This window comes from Miniopterus schreibersii (assembly GCF_964146895.1).
Source record: "Miniopterus schreibersii genome assembly, chromosome: 14".
Taxonomy (NCBI): Eukaryota; Metazoa; Chordata; class Mammalia; order Chiroptera; family Miniopteridae; genus Miniopterus; species Miniopterus schreibersii.
This window is the reverse complement of record NC_138114.1, coordinates 37121530-37147514: the sequence shown is the minus strand read 5'-3', so window position 1 is coordinate 37147514 and position 25985 is coordinate 37121530. Positions and strand designations below refer to the sequence as shown.

The 25985-nt window shown below is 37.8% G+C and overlaps 1 protein-coding gene across 14 annotated transcripts in view; it reads right to left on the bottom strand.

The window, feature by feature from the left end:
* Positions 1–115: 115 nt before the first annotated feature.
* LCOR (ligand dependent nuclear receptor corepressor) overlaps positions 116–25985 on the bottom strand; it is a 100112-nt gene continuing 74242 nt past the window's right edge. For 8 of the 14 annotated variants that reach the window (XM_081157543.1, XM_081157541.1, XM_081157539.1 and 5 more), the window contains 2 exons: positions 25794–25887; positions 116–5335 (listed from right to left, as the gene is read on the bottom strand). In XM_081157543.1, coding sequence (XP_081013669.1) covers positions 1006–5335; positions 25794–25887 — 4424 coding nt within the window. In that variant the 3' untranslated portion in view covers positions 116–1005. Of the gene's footprint in view, positions 5336–19344; positions 23258–25793; positions 25888–25985 lie in introns of those variants that run through there. The other 6 variants (XM_081157537.1, XM_081157536.1, XM_081157534.1 and 3 more) reach the window with 1 other exon arrangement.

The following is a 25985-nucleotide window of genomic DNA, read 5'->3' as shown; positions in this document are numbered from 1 at the left end:
AGACATTTGTGGCCAATAGCCAGAGGCAAATGCACCCGAACACACATGCACACACACACTCTTAAACTTTTCTATTACTGGAAATAGCATTTTGGTTTTCTTTGAATATGGAAGTACTCAGGGTAAAAAAGAAAATTAGAATAGTCACTCTCATCCTAATTGGCAAATTACAGCTACGGGGGGGGGGGGGGGCACCTTGTTAGAGTGCTAGCAAGCTTACAAGGCCCAAAACAAAAAGGATGGTAAGAATAAGTAATGCAAATAATCTTTAGAGGTTATAAACCAAAATTAACACCCGGTAACACACCTTTTGTCTTATGGGCACATAGTTTAAAATCTATTTTTTCCAAATGACAAAAGATCAAAGGTAGGAGGAGTGACCAACAGTGAATATGATTTTTTAAAAAGGGTTAACAGAAATATTCTTTTACAACAATTATAAATGCGCTCTGCATTCTCCACATACCATAAAAGTGATTTGGTTTAGCTTTCAAATATCATTTAAACAGACAAACCAGGCAGAGAGGGAAGGTCGCTGCTGGGGTTTGCAGAGAGGAGCATCTGCTCATGTACAGACTGCAGGGAGCGGCTGGAAAGCTACTTTATGTGCATGATGGTGGTCTTCTCGGCTACAGTACAAGTGCTTGTGCATCAAGTATAAAATACAAGCCTTTCTCACATAGATCAGCTTTTTAGCTTCTGTAAATTTTAAACACAAAAAGGATAAATAAGGCACTGTACTTTTAAAACTAAAACTGCTTGGTTCCAAGTTTAAAACCCAAGGAACAACCAGAATATAATATATAACTTCCCTTACTCAGCCTCAGAGAAAGACTCTGCAAGTTCCCTTCTCCGAGATGCATTTTCTGACATCTTAAAATTGCGGTGTTCTCCATTAACTGCAGATTTGAAAGGCTTGATAAGCTTATAAAAGCAGATTTCGTTAATGCAAAATAAAGGGTTAATTCTATATAACAGTTTTACTCCTGGCTACCACCCTTCGGATCACTTTGTATCCAGCCGCCGCCTTTTGCTGTGGGAAGAGTCCAGCTTTGCCTTCAGCTTTCTCTTTCTCTGGGCTGCACTGTGCTCTGGGGTTTTCGTCAAGGGTCTGGCCCGAGACTTTCCACTGCTCTGCTTCCTGCTCGCAGCTTTCTGCGGCCTTGAAGAGGACTCACTTGCGCCCCTTTGCTTTGCAGGTTTCGCCACTGTCTCCGAGGCGGCAGACTGGGTCGGTCTTTTGTTCGTATTCTCTTTTTCTTTCTTGGAAGGAGGGCAGCTCTTCCCAGAGGGCTTTTTAGGGATCTTCACTTTATTCTCTTTCAAAGATATCTTTCTGGGCAGTTGGCTGACTCTGTCCCTTGCAGCTGGCTTCTTGGCAGCAGAGGTTTTGGTGGCTCCATCAATATGCTTTTCTCTGCTGGCTTTCATCACTGGTCCCCTGTCCTTCCTGTCCTGAGCGCTGCTGCCTTCAGTCCTCTTGCGTTTATTCTGAACTTCAGCTTTCGGCAAGATTTCAGACATCTGCTTCCCCTTCCTTCCCTTGGCTCCATCGGTAATCTTGGGCTTAATGGGAAAGCCATTGGCATCCACCTGCAGGGCATGCCTGGGGGACATCAGAGGGTTGATGCATACACTTTTACAACTCTGTTTACCTTCCACGAACAGACCCAAAGGGCTTTCCTTTTTCTCGTTCTTGATGAAGCGCTGCTGGGCTCTGAGCTTCCCTCGCATATTGGAATACTTTCTAAGGATCCGCGTACTGGCTGGAGTAGGTGAACTTGTGGGAGGATGGCTGTTTCTACCTTCCTTGACTTCCTCTTTGCTGTCTTCAGAACTGGGGCCCGGGCTGATGTCACTGCCATTCTCTGGCTCCACTTGGTCAGGATTCTCTCGAAATTTAGCCCAGAGCTTCTGCGTTTTCCAGTTGTTCTTAGCAGGAGTAGCTCCAGGAAATTTCTTCAAGTGTTTTTTCAAGCGTTCAGCCTGCAGCGAACTGGGGTACAGGCTGGAAGGTGAGTACTTCTGAAGAGGATGCTTGACGGGGGGGATGTCTCCTGGAAGACGAGTGTTGAGCTTCTTCACGATGACCAGAGACCGGGTTTCAGTGGTCTCTAAGAACCATTTACAAATATTAGATAATTTAAAGTTTGTCATAAACAGCATCTGAACAGGAGAAAACTTCTGAGCCTCCAATGAACCCTTACATTTCCGTGACCTTTTCTTGCTTTTCCAAATCTCCTTCAGCTTATCCGACTTGTTCCTTGCTCTTGGGGCTGGCTGGCCTTCTTTCTCCAGCTGGATCCAGCCCTTTTGAACTTTCATATACTGGGCATTGAAGTTGGCGATAAGCTCTTGGTTTTCCTCCTCGGCACACCACTCCATAAACCTGGGCTGGTCATCAACCACAGCTTCCCCGTCATCCTCACCTACGGGATCTCCACTCTCCGAAGCTTCATCGTCCTCTGGTGCTGGGTTTTCTTGTGCTGCTTCTTTTTCTAAAGTCACTTTTGTAGTATCCAATGAGTCCAGAGAATGCGAATGTCTTAGGTTGTAGGTCGAAGAGGTCAGTCTCGTGAGCCTTGGTACCCATTTTGGGGGTCTGATGGCATCACCACTTCCACTACTTGACAACCTGGGCACACTGGATGGCTCGTCGCAATCATCATCTTCATGCTGGGGGCTTGCACTGGCCACCTCATCTGCAACCTCCTCTACAGCCTGTGCAGGAACAGGTCCTGGCTTCTCTTCTGATTGCTCTGGGAAAGGACACGGGACACATTCTAAGGGGTTGTGATCATTTATCTCACCTAACTTAGACTGGACATAGATTTCCAGTCTCTCTCCAGGCAGGGGCTGGCCAACTGTGGTTACGGGATCATTCCTGGGGAAACTATCTCCTTCTTCTCCTGGGACCTCTTTTGCCAGCATGTTTTTAAAAGTCTGCCTGGTGACGATCCCGCCTCCTTCACCCTCCTGCTCAGCATCCTTCTCAGAGGGATTTTCATTGGCATTTGGGTTTTCAGTGTCCTCCAGAGCTTTTGGATGGAGACTCTCGGTCAGAACGCCCTCGGGTGTTGTCCCACCAGGGTACTCTTCTTTTTTAGAACGTTTTGCACCAGGATTTTTAGGAACCTTGACCTCAGGGCAAACAGAGGGGGAATCTGAACTTTGATTTCTTAGGCCCTTATCGGCAGAGGAAGAATCTGAAAGTTGACTTCTTAGGCACCTATCCGAGGCCTCAGGGAATTTTTTACCTTTTTTCTTCTTGTCTGAATTCTCCTCGGGTGAGTCAATGCTTTGTTCACACATATCTTTTTCTGAAGGTTGTTTTCTATCACTGCCTTCTTCCTCTAATTTCCCTGTACCACCTGCTGCCTCACTTTCTTCAATGGGGTTTTCCTTAGTCAAAGTGCTGCTTTCCTTCAAGAGAGGGTCAGTATCCAGCTCCTGAGTGTCCTCAGTCTTGGCCTCAGTACTGATGCTTTGTTCATCCACAGCCTTTCCCAGGCTCGCCAGAGGCTCCAAGCTCATGGGAGGCTCTAAGCTCATGGGGGGACTTTGATTTCCTGAGGACAGAGGATCTTCTGTCCTACTGACTGTTTCAGGAGAAGAACAAGGCCTAGAAACACCTTCACCGCCTCCCTCAGAAATGCTCTCAGTAGAGGGAACCAGGTGATAGTCTTCGGGCTCACTCATCCCCTTTGCACCAGGCAGTTCAGCTGGGTGTTGGTCTGGTTCAGGGGAAGCTACCCCACTTGCTGTGGGACCTGAGGCCGGGGAGCTGCCTTCGGGCATGTCGTCTTCAGGAAGGTGAGCAGGGGGAGGCCACACCAGGCTGGCGTCTGGCATCTCCTCTGACCTCGGGATGCTGCTTGGATTGGTTTTTTTCACCTCGGGGCAGATCTCAGACTCTTGAGATTCCTTTTCAGATGAAGCATATCTGTCTCCTTCCTTGGGGGAGGTTATTTCTTCGCTGGGCTCCTCAGCGGTGTCCTCTCTGGGAAGCTGCACATCCACTGTAGGTCTTGGTGTGGAAATGATGAGGGTCTGCTTGGGAGAGACCACTGCCTCTGACGCCAGTGCTGAGCAGCTTGGTTTTTCTTGGGAGTGTAAGTTTCTGGCCAGCGTGCGAACAGTCGGCAGCTCACAACAATCACCATTGAAGAAGTATCCTCGAGTACTTTTCCTGGCCGTTTTCCGAGAAGAAAACATTGATCTTTGATTCTCAAAGTGGCATTCTGTTATTGGCTGGCTGATATAAACAACATCACACTGGTTATCATAATCATTTATCCTCAGCCCTGATGCCCTTTTGCTCTTGCGAGCTGTCTTGATGGAGGCTGATAACATCTTGGTTCGCGAGTGTCCATTCGATGCTTTGTGCACAGTGGGCGTGGGGCTGGGGGCTAACCAACCATCTTTGGAATGCTCAAACTGGCCCTTGTCGCTGGCATGCAAATGGTAACCCACCTTATTTCTGCCTAGCGAGTGAAGGTGGTTTTCTTGCTTTGGCCTTGAATCTTGTTCACTTGCCTCTAAATCTTGGCGCAACGGCGTTTTTGAACCACACTGTAAAGTATTCTCTTTGTCAGCAGTTCTAGATGAATTCCCCATAAACCCTGAGTCCCAAGCCTCTTCTGATAAAGCTCTGAATGAATGTCTTTGAGAAATACAGCTGCTGTTCTCCCCACTATTCTCAGTTGCCGCTTTTCCTGCAATTAGACTTTCTACTAAAGCTGAACTCTGCGCGTGGTCTTTACCGTCCTCACATACTTTCACATTTGTGTCTTGCTCCTGTCCAGTGGTTTGCCCCTCTAAGCTCTTAGAGATGTGATGGAAGTTGAACGAGGAAGATGCACTGAGGTATCCCAGAGTGGAACTATCCATTGAACTCCCAGAATTCGGTTTAGTGGTTGGAAGTTCAGAGGAATCTTTCTGCACAACAGTCAAGGCATTCTCTCTTCCATCTACAGAGTTTGTCTCAGGAGGAGGCTCCTTCGGGGCCTTTTCTACCAAGTGAAGAGGACTGTGAGATCCTGATGAGTCTATCACATCTACAGGAGGAGAAGACTTCATATCGAGACACAGAGCATCGTTTTCCTTGTGTCTGGTGCCTGGCTGGGCACAGCCAGCATTGCAAGTAGATGCATCCATTGCTCCAGAGTCAGAAGGTCGCGGGTCCTCGGTGCCTGGCTGAGATTCAGTGTACAGATCGTTCAGAACACGAATAAACTGCTTCTGATGATGAGTGCACAGTTTGACCATGAACTTCTCCAGGGGGGACTTCGACTGATTGTTAGAATCTACTGCTATTGCCTCTGTTGAGTTCTCACTAGACAGACAAAGAGAAAGCAGGAATTAGCATGGTCATTTTCCAAAGAACCATTTTTACATTATGAAATTCACCAGATGTTACTCATGTTGTAAAGAAAGTGAACACTCTGGCCAAAACTGCTTCTAAATGCCCATATACTTTGATTCAATAAATGAATATTTACCTAATAAAAATATAAGGCTGTTCTATTCTCCATTTTTAGTGACAACATCCTTCACACTTTTTAAGTGATGATTCACAAATAATTTTTATCTTCTTAAAGAAGAAATACTGAAATTAATTTTTTTCCAAAAAATTAAATTTTGGCCACATTATTAACTCCAGTTGGTCAACATATACTTTTGTTTAGGCCTAGGTATTCCTGTTAATTATTGGTTTATTAGTCCACAACACTGACAAAAATTCAGACACATTATATTATAAATCTTGGTTTAGAAATACTTAGAGAAATTATAGTTTTAATATGGTTTCTCAGCATGACCAATAGCTAGACTTTTTAATTCTGCAAATAATGCAGGAATCCTCCTATCCCCTTCCTGGGGCATGGAGGAACAGAGATCAATGATTTCACATTTCAAACACACTGAAAAATGGAATGACAAACAATTTCTGATTCCTAGCCTCTGAGTAAGGAAACAGACATGAAATGACATTGTAAGTTGTAAGGCTTTGTCAGTGCAAGGTCGTATTATGTCTTCAGTCATACCCCACCCGTGGCATTCTCTTAGACCTCCAATAAACATTTTATAATAATCCACAGGAAGTCATTCTACATTAGAGAACCTCTTTCAACCACTTCTATAAGTCATCCAAGACAACTTTTAGGGTTTAACCTGGACAGTGGGGACAGCAGGAAAGGATGACACAAGATTCAAAACAGGCTAAAGGCAATTCCTGGCTACACAGTCAAGAGTATGCAAGGGCAGCTTAGTGTTTCTGGATGTTGGGTCTTACTAAGCCTGTGGAGCTCAAGTGCCCCAGTGTTCTGGAGTTTTATACAAATCTCTCAATCTCTCTCTCTGGATTGCATTTCCTCAGGAGCCTATTATCTGACTCTTTACGTAACACGGCAGAGCCATGAGGGCAGCTTAATAAATGTGAATAGATGCTGTTTGATAGTATCTCCCAGCTAACTCTTCTTTCCTTCAATCTGTGACGCTATCTCCCAGCCATAAGGTGCCTTAGAGGAAGGCTTACCCTAGTCAGCCTCCGACCTCCCCACCCTCCTCTGGCCTCTGAAGCAGCTGGGTGTTAGCAGAAAGAGCACAGATTGTGAAATCTGAAAAAGCTATATTCTGTTTCTTGCTCTGATATTTACTATCTACAGGATCTGAGGCAAATTATTTAACCTTTTCTGAACCCCGGTTTCCTCATCGGTAAACTGGAGCTGAGTATCAGTATTTCAAAGGACTGCTGTGAAATATTAGATAATATACATAAAAAATAAAGTACAAAAAGCAGGTGCCCAAATTCAGTTCTCTGTTCCTGACTCAGGGAGATTTTAAGACCAAGTGGTGAGTAAAGTTGCTGAAACATGTCTAAATACAGAAAAAAATAAAATCAAGAAACTACTAGTGAAATCTGTTGTTAAAACTGTTCTACGAGAAGATTATACTGTATTTTTATGTTCACAACTAGCAAGAGAGCACTTTTCCTCAGCAGTGCTACGATACTTGAACGGGCCTACACTAGACTACGGATTCGATAGGCATGTCTTAGAAAATGCCTACCTCTAACTTGAAACTGATCACTGATTGTGAAAAAACCAAGAAAAAAGATTATTACAGGAATATTGTAACAGGTATAGGGGATGGTGAACTTTACACGCTGTTTGTCTCATCTTTGTCTTAGCTTTCCAAGCAGATGGTGAAGCTATTTGCATGTGTGTAGGAACCACATTTCAGGTTTTCCTGTTTTCTCTTAGCAAAAAAGAGGGGAGGGAAAGGGAGCATTAAGGACGCCTCCGCGTTTTCTTCCTGGGCAGCACCATTTAGTGAGATAGGGACACAGGCAATGAAGCTGGCAGCTGGTGATTGCTGGGGTGTGTTTGTGTCTGATGAGTTCTGTTCTTGCTGTATACACTGAGTTGAAGTGTTTAGAAGATTCTGAATCTGAGTTGTCTGGTAAGCACCTGGACACACAGGCATGAGTCCACCAGCAGTTTCACTTGGGCCTGAGAACCCTGACATTAACACTAACCTTTGTCCAGGTGTAATTCAATGGCCCTGTCATAATAGCTAACTTTATAACTACAGTAATAAAATCACTTTGACTGTGCCTCTAAATTATCCAGCTTCCTACCTTGTTTGATTTTTCTCTACAAATTTTCTCAATACGACCTAAGTTTAGATGAATTTTAATGTCATATTATTTGAATATTTAATTTTAAAAATTAACCAACTTCCTGAAATTTAATTATAATTTTTTTAATATTAAAAAGACGGTGCTAGCCAGTTTTGCCTGAGTTTTAAATAGCTAGTCTTTACCTTTCCTTCTAGTTATTCGATTTTTCCAATAGCCTTAGGCCTTTAATAGAGCCTGAATATATCATTTACCCTGATTTTCAACCCTCTCCAGCAATAAGAAGGGAAACCAGAGAGGGGCGAGTTTCTGTCCCACAGACCATTTGCTGAACTTGACCAAAGGGGAAACCCTATGTTTTAGTTCAGGGATTATAGTCAGTACTATGGTATGTCCCTCACATCTGACTATATAGATCTTTTTAAGAACAATAGTTCATCACAGATTTTGAAGTTGCTTGTTTGATTTCACGTTTCTTCCTCTCAACAATGAGACTCTCTGTAATAGTTAAGTGGATTATTTATCAGGCAGAAATACCCCACCACCACCACTGAAGAGCAGTAAGATTTTAGACACTGGTATTTGGGAGAAAGGGCTGTGGAAAGAGGGAAACTTGATTTTCAACTACCTGGACTAGTTTTGAGTTTCTTATGGTGAGTAATGGCCTTCATGACCCTAAATGTCTAATTCTTAAGGGTGTGGTAAAGGATAAGATAATATTCATAAAAACTTTGAAAGGCATAGTTTAAGAATGATGTTATTTCACAATCTTATCTTTAATGATTTACTCAATGATGTTTTTCTAGACCAGAGGTTAGACACAGAACTCGCCTCCTTTGTCAATACTGCAATACTCAAATTCCCCAAGGAAAGCATTCCTGTGGTTAATATAAATGGTGGATGGTCAACGCTTATGCTATTTTAGGATAAAACAGAGATCAAATAGAGATGTGGCAGATAGCTGAAATGACAATTTGAAGAGTCTATCATTTGGGATTCAGGTACTCAGTATCTGTTCTCTACCAATAAAACTGCTTGATGGCAAGTTCAACATCACTGATAACCAAGATATATTCTTCTTGATTAAAAAAGATCATTAGAGACAGTGAATGATGTTTGGATGGGAACTAACCTTAGTAGCAGCAAAAGTAGGTGCAAGAGAACAGAAGGCGAGAGAAAGCCAGAGAACACATTAGACAGAGTAGGCCAAATAGTCAAGAGCTGTAAATTAATTTGGCTTAATTCTCTTTAAATACAAGAAAACATAAAAATGCATTTTCAGCTCCCCTTCAAGGCAATAAGCGTTGTCTTTTTTGTTTTTGTATTTTTGTTTTTTGCCAAACAGTAATCTGAAATTATATTCCCTAATTCCTTACTTCTGGTTCTTTTAAATCAGCACCAAAAATGTAACTATAATCAAGGGTCTGAGTAAGTCTGCTGACAACTCTTTGCCCTAACGCTGGGAAATGCATCTACCCTTGGCTATTTCACATCTGCGTATCTTCCATACCGGGATACAGGAATATTCCAAGGTCTAAGGAATATGTATGGTGTATGTATGTGTGTATGTTTGTTAGGAAGGGAATTAAAAAAAAATCTATGTTGTTCTTTGGGGGAAATTTCCCTTTAATTCCCAATTTAAATGACGAGGACCATGATGGACTAAAATAATACTACTGCTTGAGCAGAATACAGAGGTGCTCACTCACTGAAAGAAGACACACAGTATCACGATGCTCTTTTAAAGGGCATGGAGGGAAAGAAACATTTGTCAAGGCCCAATAGAGGCCAAGGACCGCAGTTTCCCTGGAGTGGGGCTGAGAGAAGTCAGCATCCAGAAAGGATTCCCATTGCAATGGGAATGCACTTCTTTTGTAATGATGATGATGATGGTAACAATAAAAATAAACTCAAACAAAAACCCATACCTCCACCTTGCAGGGCAGCATGTATATAGAGGGACATCTAAAGGAGGCATAGAGAACTGACATAAATCAACAAAAAGACATTTAGTAGTCAAATATTCCTAGTTTCTTTCTGGGTGAAATAAACAGGGAAGCTAGCAGATTATTCATCTAAATAAGCAGATATTTGATAGTATCCTGAGTTTTCTGGGATTTTATGGGATCTTCTTAAGGCTCTTAATCTCCATTCTTGAAAACATACTAATCTGTGGCATGATCCTTAAAAGTGGCAATTTCTACTGGTGTTGTCATATAGTAAATCACTTAAAATAGACAGCTGACGGCATTCATAAGAAATAACTATAATTAAAGGACCTAGATCACCACTTCGTAAAATGTAAAGCATTTAAAAAGGATTCCTTAGATACCTTATACAAATTTAATGTTATTTCTCACTTGCTCACCTCATGAATGTTAGAGGAGGTATATGTACGTGTGTATATATACATATATATGTATATATGTTTATGTATGTACTTTAAAATTTAAAATGTAGGGATAAACAAAGTACTTTTATATCTACCATTCTCTCTCGGGTGCTCTCGAAATTAACAGTCCTTTATAACAATACTACCCACCTCTCCCTGGAAACACTCAAGATGTACTGGAGTGGGGTGAACCAAGCAGAATCATCTGCATATTCAAGTTTTACTCAGGAATATTGGAAGACAAAATTTAACTAAATGTACACACATACACACTCACATTCTTACATACATATGTACTCAATTCAGGTATTTATTCTACCTCATTATTACCCCTAGTTCGTGACCTCTCTTGCTCCCAGTTGAACTACACTAATTCAACTTCCCTTGGAGAATACTATATTCTAAGCTCCCTGTCACTAGTTTTCCCTCTTTTTAGATTTCGTTTCATATTATCCAGAACTGCCATCTTTTCAGATTAAAATCTGATCTTGTCACTTTTTTTATTTTGCATAAAACTTGTCAACTTCCTACTGCTCACACTCTGTCCTCCTTAGCACCTTTTCCCTGGGGGCTGCTAGGTGTTTCTTACTCTGCTCTCACGGTTTGTTTCTTTTATTCAATAGCTGCACCATAATGGCTGATTGGCTGTCTCCTCCACTGGACTGTGAACCATCTCTAGGTTGGTCCAGGACTTTGTCCTTTTAAACCTGGTTATCTTCACTGCCTAAAACTTGAGGCTCAGCTCAACTATAAGTAATGAATAAACTAACCCAATAAATTACTACGTAGTGAAAATAATTTTCCCAAGACACATTTCAACTGAAAAGGGCAAAGGAAACATTCTGAACATCAACAGAAGAGAAAAGAATAAACTTTCAATGAAAATGAGTTCAAATCAATGAGGCAGGGAAAAGGAAAAGGGAATTTTGAAGGTCCGACAGTCCTAACTGTAAGCACACAAGAGGCTGCTACTATGTTCTCCAAGGTACCAGAAAAACTGGGATGAAAGGTATGGTTTACATATGGCTTTCAAAAGTCATCTGATTTTGACTGCAACCCAGAACAAGAAATACTTTTTACAAAGTGACCCCGCACATATATCCAAGTTTGTTTGTATATGATGACACACAACTTTCAATGAAATCATATTTATCCTTATTATACACTACGTACTCTGATCTCTTTTTTAAAAAATGGTTAGGACCCACTAAACTGATCTTACAACTAATAGGTTGCAACTAGTTGATCCAGTTTGAAAAACTGGCCTACACACACTCACCAATTCCCAGGACCTCATAAGAATCTGCTATTCTGGTTACTTTCTTAATCCATCTCTGTCTAGCTAGTTACAGTGCCAGGTTTTCCATGGAAACTGTCTCAGGTCAACTTAATAGAAACTGAAATGAATGCCTTAAACTGTGCTAGCTAGGATCTGAATTATCTGTTTGAAATGTGCAGAGCTCCCATTAGATAAGAGTGTTTCAAAAATCACATTAAATATGCAGAAGATCCCTCAAATTCTTTCACTGTAAAACTAAAGCTCTGATAACTAAACACTATGCATGCACAAATCCTCACACTCCCACACTTAAGTGATCCTTCTAGTACATACCAAGTTGGAAGAAATTTCAAGTACCAAATAATCCCTATCATCCCATATTGCTGATCAAATAAAGCTGGCAAAAAGAGTACAATTAACATTTTAAAACTACTAGTCAACAAACTATAGTATTCTTACAGGCCTATAAAAAGCTCCAGATTCAAAATTTTAATACTTATGAATTTTTATATATTTTTGCTTATTTTCCAAGTTCTTAACTTCCAAGTAACTCCAACCAAATCATGGCTTAAACTATTAATTACATACTGATCAACCTTTTAAAATAATGTCTTGAGAACACTTCCTTTCCAAACTTCTGAAAACAAGCCGTCTACTTTAGTTGTAAATGCAGTTTGCTACTCACTACCACTTCCCCTCAAAACAACAGAAAGTCCAACAACTTAAAATTGAGTATGATAAAATTCTGTGTTTAAACGCTTACCATTTGGAAGCAAATAATGATAAAGTGGACACTCAATACAAAAAGGTTATCTACTATGTTAAATAAATATGTCCTATTAAAGAAAGGATTTTTCCACTTATTTCAGCTACAAAATCTAACATCACATGACTTGGGTATATGGTTTTACATTTGAATACAAATGTCTGGTGAGAAAAATTCAGTCCTTGGGGAAAAAATAATTCCACAACTCAGAATATGGCAGAAAGCAATGCCATTTTCCAATTTTTTCCACTCCATTTCCCGTATGCAATTTCTCTGATTCCTACACCTTAACATATCAGGGTGCCTGAAATAATCTGAGAATATCAGGAGAATCAGAGAAGAAAATTCTGGGTTGAAAGAACTCCTTTTTATAAAGTTGGTTTTTTTAAAAAATCCTCATCAGAGGATATTTTTTTATTGATTTTTTAAGAGATAGAAACATTGATGTAAGAGAGAAACATCAATCATTTACCTCCTCTATGTGCCCTGAATGGGAATCGAATTTGCAACTTTTGGTGTAAGGGACAACGTTCCAACCAATTGAGGAGCCACCTGGCGAGGGTAGAAGTAACTCCTTAAAAATAAGGTCATAACAATTGAAGAGCTAAATGTCAACTTGAGGAAAGGAGCACTAAAATGAATTCATTTATGAGATGCTAGATTATATATCTACTATACTGATCAAGCTACCAGTTTAAAATAGATAATGACAAGAAATAAGTAGTTATAGCTTTGAAATTTACTAAGAAATAATAGTTTTCCAGAAAAAATGTTCTACAAACAGGTGGCGTAACAGTAATTTCCCAATTTTATAAACATCAGACCAAAAGACAGAAATAGCTAGATAGCCAAAGAAATTAGAAAAAAAATTAACTAATCTAGACCAACTATCAAAAGCATTATTTTTTTTAAATATAAAATGTCATTGGAAATGATCAGAAATCACTTTTAATTACATGCATATTATGAGCTTGAAAAAGCAGCTTTCTAAAATATATTGATATCATTTCTTATCTTTATCATTATAATCCAGCTATTCCCCTATCCAAAACAGGAATCAATTTATAATATGAAACTTTACATACCTAGTTTCTAAAAACCACAATATAAATGTTGAGCAACATACAGGGTGGGGCAAAAGTAGGTTTATAGTTGTTTGTATGGAAAATACAATAATTAATAAATAATAGTACAAGAAAAGTGTGTTTCCCGTACTCACAACTGTAAACCTACTTTTATGCTGTTCTCTGTCATGGTAAAAGGAAAATACTGTACTAGCAACTTTCCAAGAACAAGAAATACTATGATAGCCTTCATTTACTGTTACTTTCATACTTATGTCTCAAGAGAAGAGCAAACAAAAAATAGCAAGTTATTAGCAAGCAATCTCAATACAAAGTTTTACTCTAAAAAAATTATGAAAAACTAAGTCCAGCAAACAGGTATTATGAATATCAATGTATCTTGTTTAGCTGAAAATATTTTTAAAGTGAATAATCCAATGAAGAAAACTGAGGCAGGGGAGTTTCAAATTAATAAAGTCCAAAAGTTACAAGGCAGTATTGCATCCAAATACTGAAGCATGGTTTTGAAGCAGCAACTTCTAGTTATCTAAGATATTTCATTTGGAAAGAATTTATCATAAAAATTACCAACTTCGATTACCATGTGCATTTACGGTACACTCTGAAATTTTACCCCTTTCGTGGATTTTTAAATAGCATTAAAATCTTAAGAAGCAGATAACAAGCTTTTAAAACAGTTTTCACAACAAATTTATTAGAAGAATAGTGGTTTTGAAAAGTCTAGCATCCAGTGAGAACTACCATACACAACATTACAGCTGGGAATGTTTCTCCAAAATGTCATGGTCAAATAATACAATGGAACCATTAAATCTTACACATGCACGAAAGAACTAGAGCTTTTGACATACAATGCAAAAAAAAGGGGACCACATGGATTAAAGTTTTAAGTACTCATCACATACATTAAGACACAGCTTATTTTTAGTCCAGTCAAAAATCAGAACTGCATTAAAAAATTTAATGTAGTGCAATCAAACCAAAAAAACTTAATTTGTGATCATAAGTGCTCTACTACATAAACATTGATCATAGCAAGGAACAAAAAGTTCAAATCACACAGTACAAAAAAATCTGTAAATAAATATAAACTACAGTACAAGAGAAATATTAAATTATACAATTCCGTCAAACTGTAAACAGTATATTGAAATGAGGTCCATAAGAGTAAAGGGGGTTCCTGTTTTGTTGCATGACACTTAAACTTCTAGAAATCTGAAAGATGCCATTTTCCTTATCTTCAAAAGGCTATAGGTTTTATACATGGAGAATTTCTTTTAGATGTAAGATATCAAATATCAAAGCAGAGGAATAACCTATTTTGTTAACCACAGATAGTACTGCAGAAAACAAAAGAAATATTGATGAATAAAAACCTCTAGTAGACAAGTGTTAACATTAAAGATGCAAAGGGCTAAAACACTGGAATTAGAACTTCACATCACAGAAACTTGTCACTGAGGACTTCAAGGCTACAAAATACTTTTACAAAATTGTCTGCTGATATGCAGACTCAGACCTCTGCTAACTTTTTGACATTTACATACTCATGTTACAACACCAACTTTGGCAGAATCACTACTAATAAACTCAGAGCACTCCTGGCCCAATGGTTCCATCACAGTGGCCAGTGCACAGAATTCTCTAAAGACATTGCATAAACTAGAATGTAGAGGTCAGACACCCAAGGACCAGTGCTTGAATTTAGTAGTAGTATGGTGAAGAACCAAGAGCCACATCAAGAAGGAACTGCATCTGCAATTGTTTCAGAAGCAGCAAGGAATGTTGTTTAATTGTGCTGGCTATTTAGTGGCATTTAGAAATATATAGTTTAACTATGTGTGTGTTCCATGTGCTCGCTATACATTTATGCACATTGTTTTTTTAAATACACTGTTAACAGGAACCCCCATATTATCTGCTCAGTAGTAATAACTGAATATATAGAATGCCACTATAAGAGTGTGAGGCACCGTGTGCTGGAGAGTTATATGCAGCTTTAAAATGTTTGGCTGAGTTATACCTGGATACCTGAACTGAGTTTTTAAGTTGACATTCATCAAGGATGTGCTACCAGCACGTCGAAATAAAAGTAAAACAGAAAAATACAAGTCACTGTTAGGTTTAAGAATAGCATCAAAGTACCTGAATTGAGTGAGAATAGTGTGTAAACTGTCCCTGAGGGTTTTTAAACAGTGTGTACAAGCTGGATTCCTAAGAACATTAGTTTTAATCAACAGTGTGGACTGATAAAATACCAATGTCTGACAGTTTAAAGTGGAGGTTATAAAGAATTATATGCAAACACTCCAAATGGATAGTTTATACATTTCTTAGCAAAGCAGCAGTAAGCTGCTGTAACGTATACATCCCATTAGAACAAGCAACATCGTGGGAGTCAGATAAAGGTTTCTATCTTAGTCTGGTTTTCTGACAGCACAGCATATCAATATCCAATGACTATATCTTTCCTAGATCTGAATGTAACTAATTTCGACTAGCAATATAGGATTAGACTTTTAATCAAACACTTTGCTATTACATACTAAAATTCCTTAAACTTACTAATGCTGGTATACTAACCTAGTTAATCATCCCCCACCCCCATTTTAGAAATATACCCTTCCACAACTTAAAAACATTAAGATCCATTTTCAGTCCTCTGATGTAAAAAGCATGTCAGTGAATTAATATTAAAAATTTACACAGTAAAAAGGCTTGAATTTCAGCCAAAGATTCTAAATACTGCTCATTCCCTGAAGACTTAAAGGGAGAGAGAATCCCTACCCAGTTTCCTAGTGATTTATTTTTCTAAAATGGTCTGACACAATTTTTCACTTTGGGGAATTTTCCCCGCACCTCCTCTCAAATTCTTAAGCCTGAAATGCTTCATAAAATAGGGAAAATGAGGCAATCACTTGGAATTGCTTGAAAGGTACAAAATGTTACTTTTTTTTTAATAAGACAAGATTTATATAAATGTGATTTGACCCCATATTATGTAGTATGTTTTATATTTTTAAGTAATCACCCTAAAACAGTATCTAAGACTGAAGATAAATTAAGACTTTAGTGTTGTAACTGAAAAAGTGCTAAATTATCCCTTTTCTAGTACTTTAAATATTTCAAACAAGTGCTTTCCTAGTGACAGTGAAGTTTATATATACCCTTCCACCAAGCAGGAAAAAAAATGTCACCTGGATGAAAGAAAAGATTTTTAGGAGTGTAGCACCGGGTATTCACCAAGTTAACAGATGTTGTTTCACTCATATGGAGGGGGTAAAAATATTCTAGACTGAAATTCTATTTGGCTAGCGAATGTTAAAAATCCCTGCTCTACTGTGTCAGTGTCCTGTGTCCAACCCCCCTCCCTGCCCCCTCCCCTAGTCCCCTTACACACTATCCACTGAGAATCTAATCTCTAAAGAGATTATTTTAAAATTTATGTTTTCAGGACATACCTGAGAAAGGGTGCAATTATGCAGAACAAGGAACCCAAGACTGTACTAATACTGGTTATAAGCTCATAAATTCTTTCCCAAGACAAGTCTCAAGTCTAAGAGGTATGGATCTTCAAATACGTCTTACTGCTTTATATTTTTTTGGTATGTGTGTAGGGTCATTTCCAGTGTTGAAAAGATCATCTTGAGCCTGTTCAATGACAGTTCAAGATAGGGTAAAGAGTTCATTTCCATATTCAAACAATAAAGATTAAATATTATAATTATAATATTTGCTATATCCAATAAATCTATGATTAACTAAAAGTGCTTGCTTTTCAGCTTTTATTGATACAGATCTAAATGAACTGGAAACCTTAAAATTACCCCCCAAATACTTGCAGAATTAACTTAGGTTTTGTCAAATCAACATTAGCCTTGATTCTCATTTTCAAACAATCTAGAAGATTTTTCTGACTATCAAATGAACATGGCCCAACTTTACCACATTATCTATCCTGCGACTCATTTTTAGTATTGTAGGACAGAATCTTTAGCCTTTTCTCCAGTCTACATACTTTCCCATCCTACTTTTTTTCTACCCTTTCCCCCAAACTCCAGAATACTGAGGGTATACAGCTACAGGGCTAATATCTGCTACTTTAAAAGGCAACTGAGAGTTTATTTGGGAGTAAGAGAGGATATGCAAAGAATTTCCTCTATTTTCTCTTCAGTCACCATGTTCACAAATCCTACTCTAGTCTCAGGGGAAGAATGAACCCAAACAAGCAAGCAAACAAAAAATCATAAGACGACTTTGGAGGTCTGCATTCCATGTACCACAATTATAATTTTTTCCTTTTCAGTAGAGTGTCAAAGCAATTACGTAAAATAAAAAAAATCCCCATATAGCTTAATAGTCTCCTAAATGGGTTGTTTGGCTGAAGCCATTACGTTTTTAATAACATTGGCCTGACCGTAGTATTAATGAAGACCTAATTATAATGGAATAGTAACAAGGAAAATCATCTCTTCTATCTTCATGAAGGTCAAAACTTAACCTATAACTTTCAATGTTTCCTATAAAAGATTAAGTAGAACAATTCAGTCTATTGCCATATTCCATTACCAATGACAGCAACCTGAATATGTAGAAAAGCGTGGTTCATACGAAAGCCACCTCTGGAATTTAAAGAAAGAATAATTACAAAAGCAAAAATATGTGGTTTTAAAATTAAATCTACAGGGATAATACCTGTTAAAGAAAAGCTGTCATCTATTTGCGACAACGAAAAATAATTTCAGGTTCTGACACTAGGCTGACTCATTAATTTGTTTTATAAAAATAACTGAATCCAAGCTTCACTATCATAGGTCAATGAAATGTAAGAGAATCACAAAGGCTTAGAACCAGGCCTTGCACCATGTGCTTACTTGGGGCAGGGAGAAAACACAGCTCACTAGCAGCTCCAAGGCTGCTAGGTACTACTGCCTAATGAGAGAAGGTAGTTATGTATGATATGGGCCTTTGCAGGTAGTAATTTTTCATCTAATTTAGAGTTCTCTCCAGAAAATTGGGAACTAAACTTCTCATTGTGCCTTACTGTTTCACTATCTGATCCCATATAGCTCATCTTATAGCTCAGGTAAAATGTTGGAGAATGGAAATGCCAATTGGTTGAGGTAATGGTTTATATAAGATAACCAGAGTTCTAAAAGCACTTCAATATTGCAAAGTAAAAGTGTACCAAATAAAGCTAATTACACACTTCACACTTGTTAAGCTTGCTCACCAGAACTGAACAGTAATTAACTTCACATAAGGACCCCTATTATCACACAAAGCCTTACTCATATTCATGATCTGCTGCAGTAAAGGTTTATCAAGCAACATCTAAACTTCAGAATAACAACAAACTTAATATTAAAAAGTATTATACACAAATATAAATTATTCTTCCTGAAAGAGAGACCTTGTCCTTCATGGTATTTGAGGAACAGAAATAAGTATATAGCTCAACACAAACAGTTCAGAGTCACTTATAAGCCTACTAAACAAAGTACTATCTTACTTTACTGTCAACTTTGATGACTGTCTCAGAAATGAGAAAGCTAATGATAAAAATACCAACAAGATAACCTTCCACAGAATTAGTGTTTTTGATTTTAAAGCATAATAGCTTATCTACTCTATAATGTCAATGCTCTCTCATAAAAAATGCAAGAACTGAACCTAAATACATTATCTCCTAACATTAGTCTGAATACTATCATATCTGAGTAATATCATCTGCCTACCGGAAAACTTGAGAAGAAAAGGCTTTTGTGACAAAGACAGTTGTGAACTATACTTTCCCATACCATAAAAATGGTCAACTGTTGTTTGGACCATGCAAAACTCTGATTAGCAGAAATTAAGCATGCGAGCAGACCAATCTCTATGACACATTCATGAGGACGTCCCCAAACTAGAATATCTACACTGAAAGTGCCAATACTGAATAGTGGCAAATCGAGAGAGAACTCAAACATTAAGGGATCACTGCGGCACCAAGACCGAAAGCCAGCCATATGATGAGCCACCTCCGAGAAATACATGGTATAATGGAACTCTGAACACAAAATTTAACATTAAAAGTGCACCTGAATATTACAAACTAACTTTACAAAACCTACAATAAGGTAAAATATATATCTTTTGAATTTTCAGCAGCTTTCTGTATTTTTTTAAAGTTTTTTTTTTGAGAGGCTCATGAAATTTAAAAGGGACCACTATCTAATTTCAACCATGCTTCACAAAACAATAATGGCTATTTTATATTGCAGTTACCAATGTAATGCAATTAGTGCTTTAAAATAATCTACAAAAGAGAAAAAGAGACCGACCGACCTTTGGAGGAAATACACTTATTCAAAAGCTTCTTGGAAAAGAAAATTTACCTGAATATCGAGTCATGACTGATCTCAAGTGTAATGTTTAAAAGCTTCACAGACATGAATATTACAATCTTCAGGTCTCAGGACTTTTAATCTGAGAAAGTTTAGAGTTTGGTTCATTTTTAAAATTCACTTTCTAACCAAAACAAATAATAGAAGTACTCAAATTTTCACTATTTACAACTCTCAGCCTACAATCTGAAACGACATAATACAAGTTCTCTTATTTAAACTGCAGCATTAAAGGGTAGGCACACCATTCTTCTGCTGCTCGATTGTCATCCACTGAAACACACATAGAAAATATTTATGTTAGTAAAATGATCACTCCATGTACACTACAATGACAAAATTTACATAACTCAACTCATACATCACTTTATAGACTACCACACAGGATTAAACCTCTCTGAACAGTAAAACTACAAAAGTTGAACTTTTAGGGCCAAATTTTTAAATGGGCCTTTAGTGATGACTTTCTGAGGATAAAAGCAAGCACAAATTAATTGCTCAAAGTACTTTTTTGCAGTAATCTTGGACTACTGAATACCCCAAACATCATGCGAAAAGGTACCAGGTCTACAATTAATTGCGTGTGACAAATTGAGTGTGGAACAAAGGAGGCTTTCCTTCATAAGCTTAGCCCTTTGCTTTCAGCAAACTTTCAACAACTTCCTTCAACTGCAGGTGAAAACCATACGTTTCAGAGTATTTTTATTGCAACTTCTAGCTAGGCTAGAAAATACTGCAGAGTCATATACTGCTCTGAACCCAAACTGCCTTTTCTGTTGAGAAGACCAGAAAGCTAAGAGGAAACAGGCTTAGTCATCCACCGATTAAAAACTGCTACACAAAATAACCAAACCGAAAGAGGAACCCAAGCCCAGGCTATGTCAAGAATGAGCAGTGCATGTATTTTAATAACAGCAATGGTGTGCCTAACCTTTGAAAACATAGGTTGCTGAGGGAAAACTATTCTTAACCTAGTTAACTGCTCTGATGTTTCCAGGCAAGAATTTATGCCTTGGGAATATCTGGACCTACTTCTCCTCAAACTGTTAGTATCCACCTGAAATCATCAGCCTCAATTTTAATGCTCCAAGTTTGACTTCATTTTATACAAAAACTCCAATGAATTTTTTATTTTTAGTTAAATGTTTAGAAGAGCCTGACCACCTTCTCATCAGATTAGAATACAGGGTGAATGTGGTATGATTTTGTTTTGCACAAACAGTAATTTTAATTTTGCCACAGTGCAAAATTAAATTTCATGGGCTTTATTTATCATTCTTGCAAACAATTGTGGAAAATAAATGTTCCCAACTTAATTAGTGTAATTTTAAAAGCCCATCTCAAAAAAAAGCAAAAACCTTAGATGTTCTTCAAGGAGTGCTTGTATAAACATGATCTGAAAGGTCCTGAACTGTGCGCTGAACAACCATAAAAATAAGAAAATATCAGAATAAGTTATGAAGGGGATATTATGTAGGATGCCAAAAAAAGATGTAAAGCAATGAATTAAATAAAAACTAAAACAGCCCCCCCCTCCTTGTACTAGTATCTGGATTATTAAAAAATAACTCTAATGAGCTTAATTTCTGATTGAATTATTATTAGAATTGAAATGCAACCTAAATCATATTAGGTTACCTTGGGGTTGTGTTTTTTCTCTTACCACAAACATGTATCCTTCATTCATGTGGATACTGGGGCAGACTACTGAGGCTGTAATTTCTAGATACCACTTTTACAATATTATAATTACTTATACACATTTCTTTTCCTATTTCTCCCATTCCCCAATAAACAGATCTTGATTATTTTAAACTAGTTGCTGCAATGACATTCAGTCGTTAGTTAGCACAGGATCAAATCCATAAAAGGATTTAAGAAAACAAAGAAACTGAGTTTGCTAAAATGAGGCATCCTCTATTGTTTTATGTAATGTACCCTGACTGCTCCTGAGTAAGAACGGAGCTCGTCCTCCATGAGATAAGGCTATATCCTCACTTGTTGGTGAGACCAAATTCTACCCTTAGAATATCCCAAATGAAATTACAGCAAAGGTAGTGTTACAAAGTAATTAACTGAAGCATTTCTGAAGGTAGTGTGTGTGCACATTTTCCACCTCCTTCCCCTCTGGGTGAGCACTAAACAGATTGCTAATTTGTTAAGTAACTCTAACAGTGAGAAAATCATAAAATGTAAAATTGACCCAAATAATTATGTATCATCGAATAAACAAATTTCTTAAATTCAAAGGTTCATGTTAAGAGATTTTTCTTTAGTTTAATCCTTCAATTAGCTGAATCGTAGAAGAAAAAATGAATAATTTTATAAGATGGCTTTCCAATTTGCAGTGATAAAGCTCCCCGTATACAGAGGTGGTTTCTAAAAGGGGGCTTTTTGTCTTTTTCTTTTTTAAATAAAGGCAAATATAACTTAAAAGAAAGAAAGAAAAGCATGCAGGCTCGACAGGCAAGGAGTCCACTTCCATGTATCTGTTCTCTGTGAGGTAACTCAATTCTCTTGTAGAGAAACATGCAAAAGGCCAAACAATATCCCGAGCCATACTGCACATGAAAAATTTTAAATATGCAACATTCAGAACGCACCTTTCACCTCTGTACACACAAGTCAATGCAAAATCTGCAGAGAGACAGGTGTCACAGTAAATGAAGTTAGGTGCAAGCAATGACAGCAGTAGTGCTCACCCAGTTTGTACAGTAATTGGCACTCTACAGTATTCCTACTCGTTTTTTGATTCATTTGCACTTTGTGCTGCCTCTCCCTGGGGATCTAATTCAATTTTTACAGAAACATCTGGCCCCTCCGACCTCATTAATTTCATCTTTTTCTTTGGAGGGTTTTTCAAAGTGCCCAGCCTCTCTTTTACTTTGTACTCCAGTGTACTGTGGGGAATCCCATAAATACTCTGAGCTTTGGAAACACTCATTTTTCCACTCATAACCACTGAGATTGCTTCCTCCAGTATCTCACTGTTGTACTGTCTGTAACGCCCTCTTTTCTTCCGAGGCTGCTTGGAGCCAGGGTCTCCTTCTTGATCCGATGTGGGATATGGCTGTCCAGAGGTAGACTGCTCAGCATCTGAGCCCCAAGAATCGGGTCCAGCATCTAACATGCTTTTTCTATTTTGTTTTGGAAGAATAGCCCTCAATTTTTTACTAAGCGCGCTCTCCGTTTGTGAACCCATTACCAAAGAGCTATAGCTATACTGATCACCAGTACGAGATTCCCAAGAAAGATCCATTCCTCGAACTTGTGGTATCTTTAAATCAACAGGAGATGAATGGCTCACATCCTTTTTTCCATCTTGTTTTGCTTGAAGTGCCATTTTTGGAAAGGCAGAGTTCTCTGCAAGAAAAGGAAGGTCACTGATGTTGCTGAGTGCACCATTTCCCCTGAACTTCATACGACTGAGGTTGAACTCATAATGTGGTTTTGCCCAAGAGGCTTCCCTGGATAATATTAAGTGCTGTCCATGATTCTGTAATCCAGATGGCCCAAGGCTGGCAGCTGTGGACAATTGGTTTCTGCTCAGTAGTTCTTCACTAATCTGCAGGGATCGAGCCAATGGAACTTTGAGTGATGTAGAGTGTCCAAAACCTTCCCTGGTTCCATCCTGTAAGCTTCTTGGAGGTACCCCATCACCACTCCGAAGTCCGTCTGGGCGGTACTGGCTGGGTCTCCCAGGTCGCCTAATTGGATGGAAGGAAACTGATGTGAGCAGGACTTGCACAGGTAGGGAGGGATGGGTGAGGGGACCACTCCTTTATTAGAAGGCCTTGCTTGGGTAACATCACTTTGTGTTATTTATTTATTTTTCTCTAAAATTAAAAAAAAAATGGTCTCAGCAGTTAGTTTTAAAATGTGTTCACAAAAAAAGAAAAAGGAAAAAAGAAAAAAAAAACAGGAGCTTTTTGGGCAAAGAAAAATTAAACCTGTCAGCTGGTCTCTGGTTGGGTTCACAAATTTTCGGAGAAAAAGTTTCGCGCAACTGTCTGAAAATAGCACCTTAATTATTAATGACAAAGTAATCATCAAGTCTCCATAGATCTACACAGAATTGTGTTACCAATGTGACGTTACCACTAAACAAGTACAGTAATAAAAGAGTAAGCCAAATTATTTATTTTAATGCAACATATCCAACATTCATGACAACCAGTCATAAAACTGGAACCATTTACATTGGTGGAACCCATAGATAATTGCTCATCTATCCCACAAACAAGTTGGCGTTCATTATCAAAAATCAAACAACTCCAAATAACATTTCTTATTTTGCTTGGAAAAAAATATATGGCTACTAGCCCCACGAGGGAAAAATACCCCAAACCAAAACAAACCAAAATACCCATTGCATTATAACTTACCACACTTCTTCATTTTAAAACACTATTAGTTGCAGATACATGAGTACCACTGATTCTCCATTTGAAATAATCCAAGCTTTAAGGAAACTGTACTTTATTTTCCCCCAAATTTTGTTCCTTAAGTTCTAGTCAAAGTAATAATTGTCACAGGTATATAAGCAATTTTGTAGTCTTCTTTAAAAAAACTTCCCTTAAAATACCAAACATCAATTTTGAAATTTTAAGTAAATAGCTTTTGAATAATGTTTAAAAAGTCAACTACTTACACAAAGTTAATTCATAAGGTTTTCATTTTCACAACAGAGAAAGATTATCAATGATAAAAGTGGCAACTGATAAAGCATGCCCAAAGGGAATTATATTAAGTAGGCACAAAAGTGGAACTTTGCAGAAATAATGATAAACCAGCTATGTTCTTCAAAAGTCTACCGGGACTCTGTGCTGTTATCAGTAAATAACATAATAAGGATAACAATGAATATTCAACTAAAAGATGGCAGTACTGTCGGTGCTTTTGTCTTCCAGAAAACAATACCATGTAGAAAACTTTCCATTTACAAGGATAAACACAGCAACTTCAACCATATACATGAACCTGATGGCTAAGTTTAAAGTAAATCATAAGCAAGGGATTCATTTATGCAAACCGCACTTAGGCTTCTACATGTGTCCTGAATTATACAACTCAAGTTTTTTTATATATAAATGGAATCCAATGATTTGGGACCAGGATAACTTCTATCCAGTACATACAAACTACAGTGAAAAGAAGGGCTTAAGGGAAAAGATTAGTAAACTATGCAAAATGAATTAAATTAATAAGTTATTTTTAGATTCAATGAAGGAGGAAAGAAGAAGGAAAATGATGGAATTTTAGAGAAAATAAAAGGTGCATTTTAGAAGTCCCCATAAAAATCCTTCAATTTGAAGAAAATTCAATGTAATTGGAACAGTTAGTCCATTTAGTGTCTACTTTATTCCTTTACCGTCTAAACAACTCCCCATGTTTAATATTCTAAAAGTTAAACCTAAATATTAACTAATTTAACTTATTGAAGTTATTTTTCATATCTAGATGAAGTTATTTTTTGGTCACAACAGTTTTATGGAAATGCCTTCCCAATACGACATCTAAATATCTTTATTAATACCTGACTTTTCCCTAAGTGGTTAATACATACACACAGAGGGAGAATTAGACATTCTTAACACTGTAAAATTAGGAGGTCAGAAAATTCACTTTAATCTGAAGAGTTATCAAAATTGTGCACATAATAATGTCTTGGCAGCATAAGATAGTTATTTCTCAACATTCACAACCAGTCTTGTCTACTTAAAAACAAAAAATACAATTAGACTTTCTGAACTGCCACAAAGAGTTAAAATTGCAGTTCAAATCAACAAACCAACCAAAAACAAACAAAAAACCCCAAACAGCTGACACACACCCACACACTACATTACAGATACCAAGTAAAATACTGGAGCCCAATTTTTATTCAATAACTTCAGCACACATAATACAGTACTGCCTTTACATCTGAACTCTGAAATTATTTAGGTTGGGGTTCACACTCCCAAATACTCAACAACAAAAAGTCCAAAGACATTCCTGCCGTGTTTCTGATTATTTACTATTTGTGGTAAACTGGCACAACTGATCTATACCAGTCAATTCTAGATTTCACAGACTGTGATTTTACCTGGTTGATGGACTAAAAGTAATTTTACTAAAGGTGTACCTAGAAGAATATTACTCTAAAGGATTAATTTTTAAAACATAAAAAAGAAATTGGCATCAATCTTTGATAAACTGTCCCCTATAAAGCTGTGGAAGGCTACATATATTTTCCCTTACCCGTTCCCTTGAGTACCGGAGCAGCCTGGAGAATGGGTCAAGGAAGTGCTGCCAGCACATGGACTTTTCTTAGTGGATAGGTCAAGTACACCGTCTGTAGAGACACAAAGAAACACCTGAGGATATTAAAAACTAGCAGCAAATGTGATCTGAATAGGCCAAAATGAAAAAGCAGTAGGCCTACTAACATGT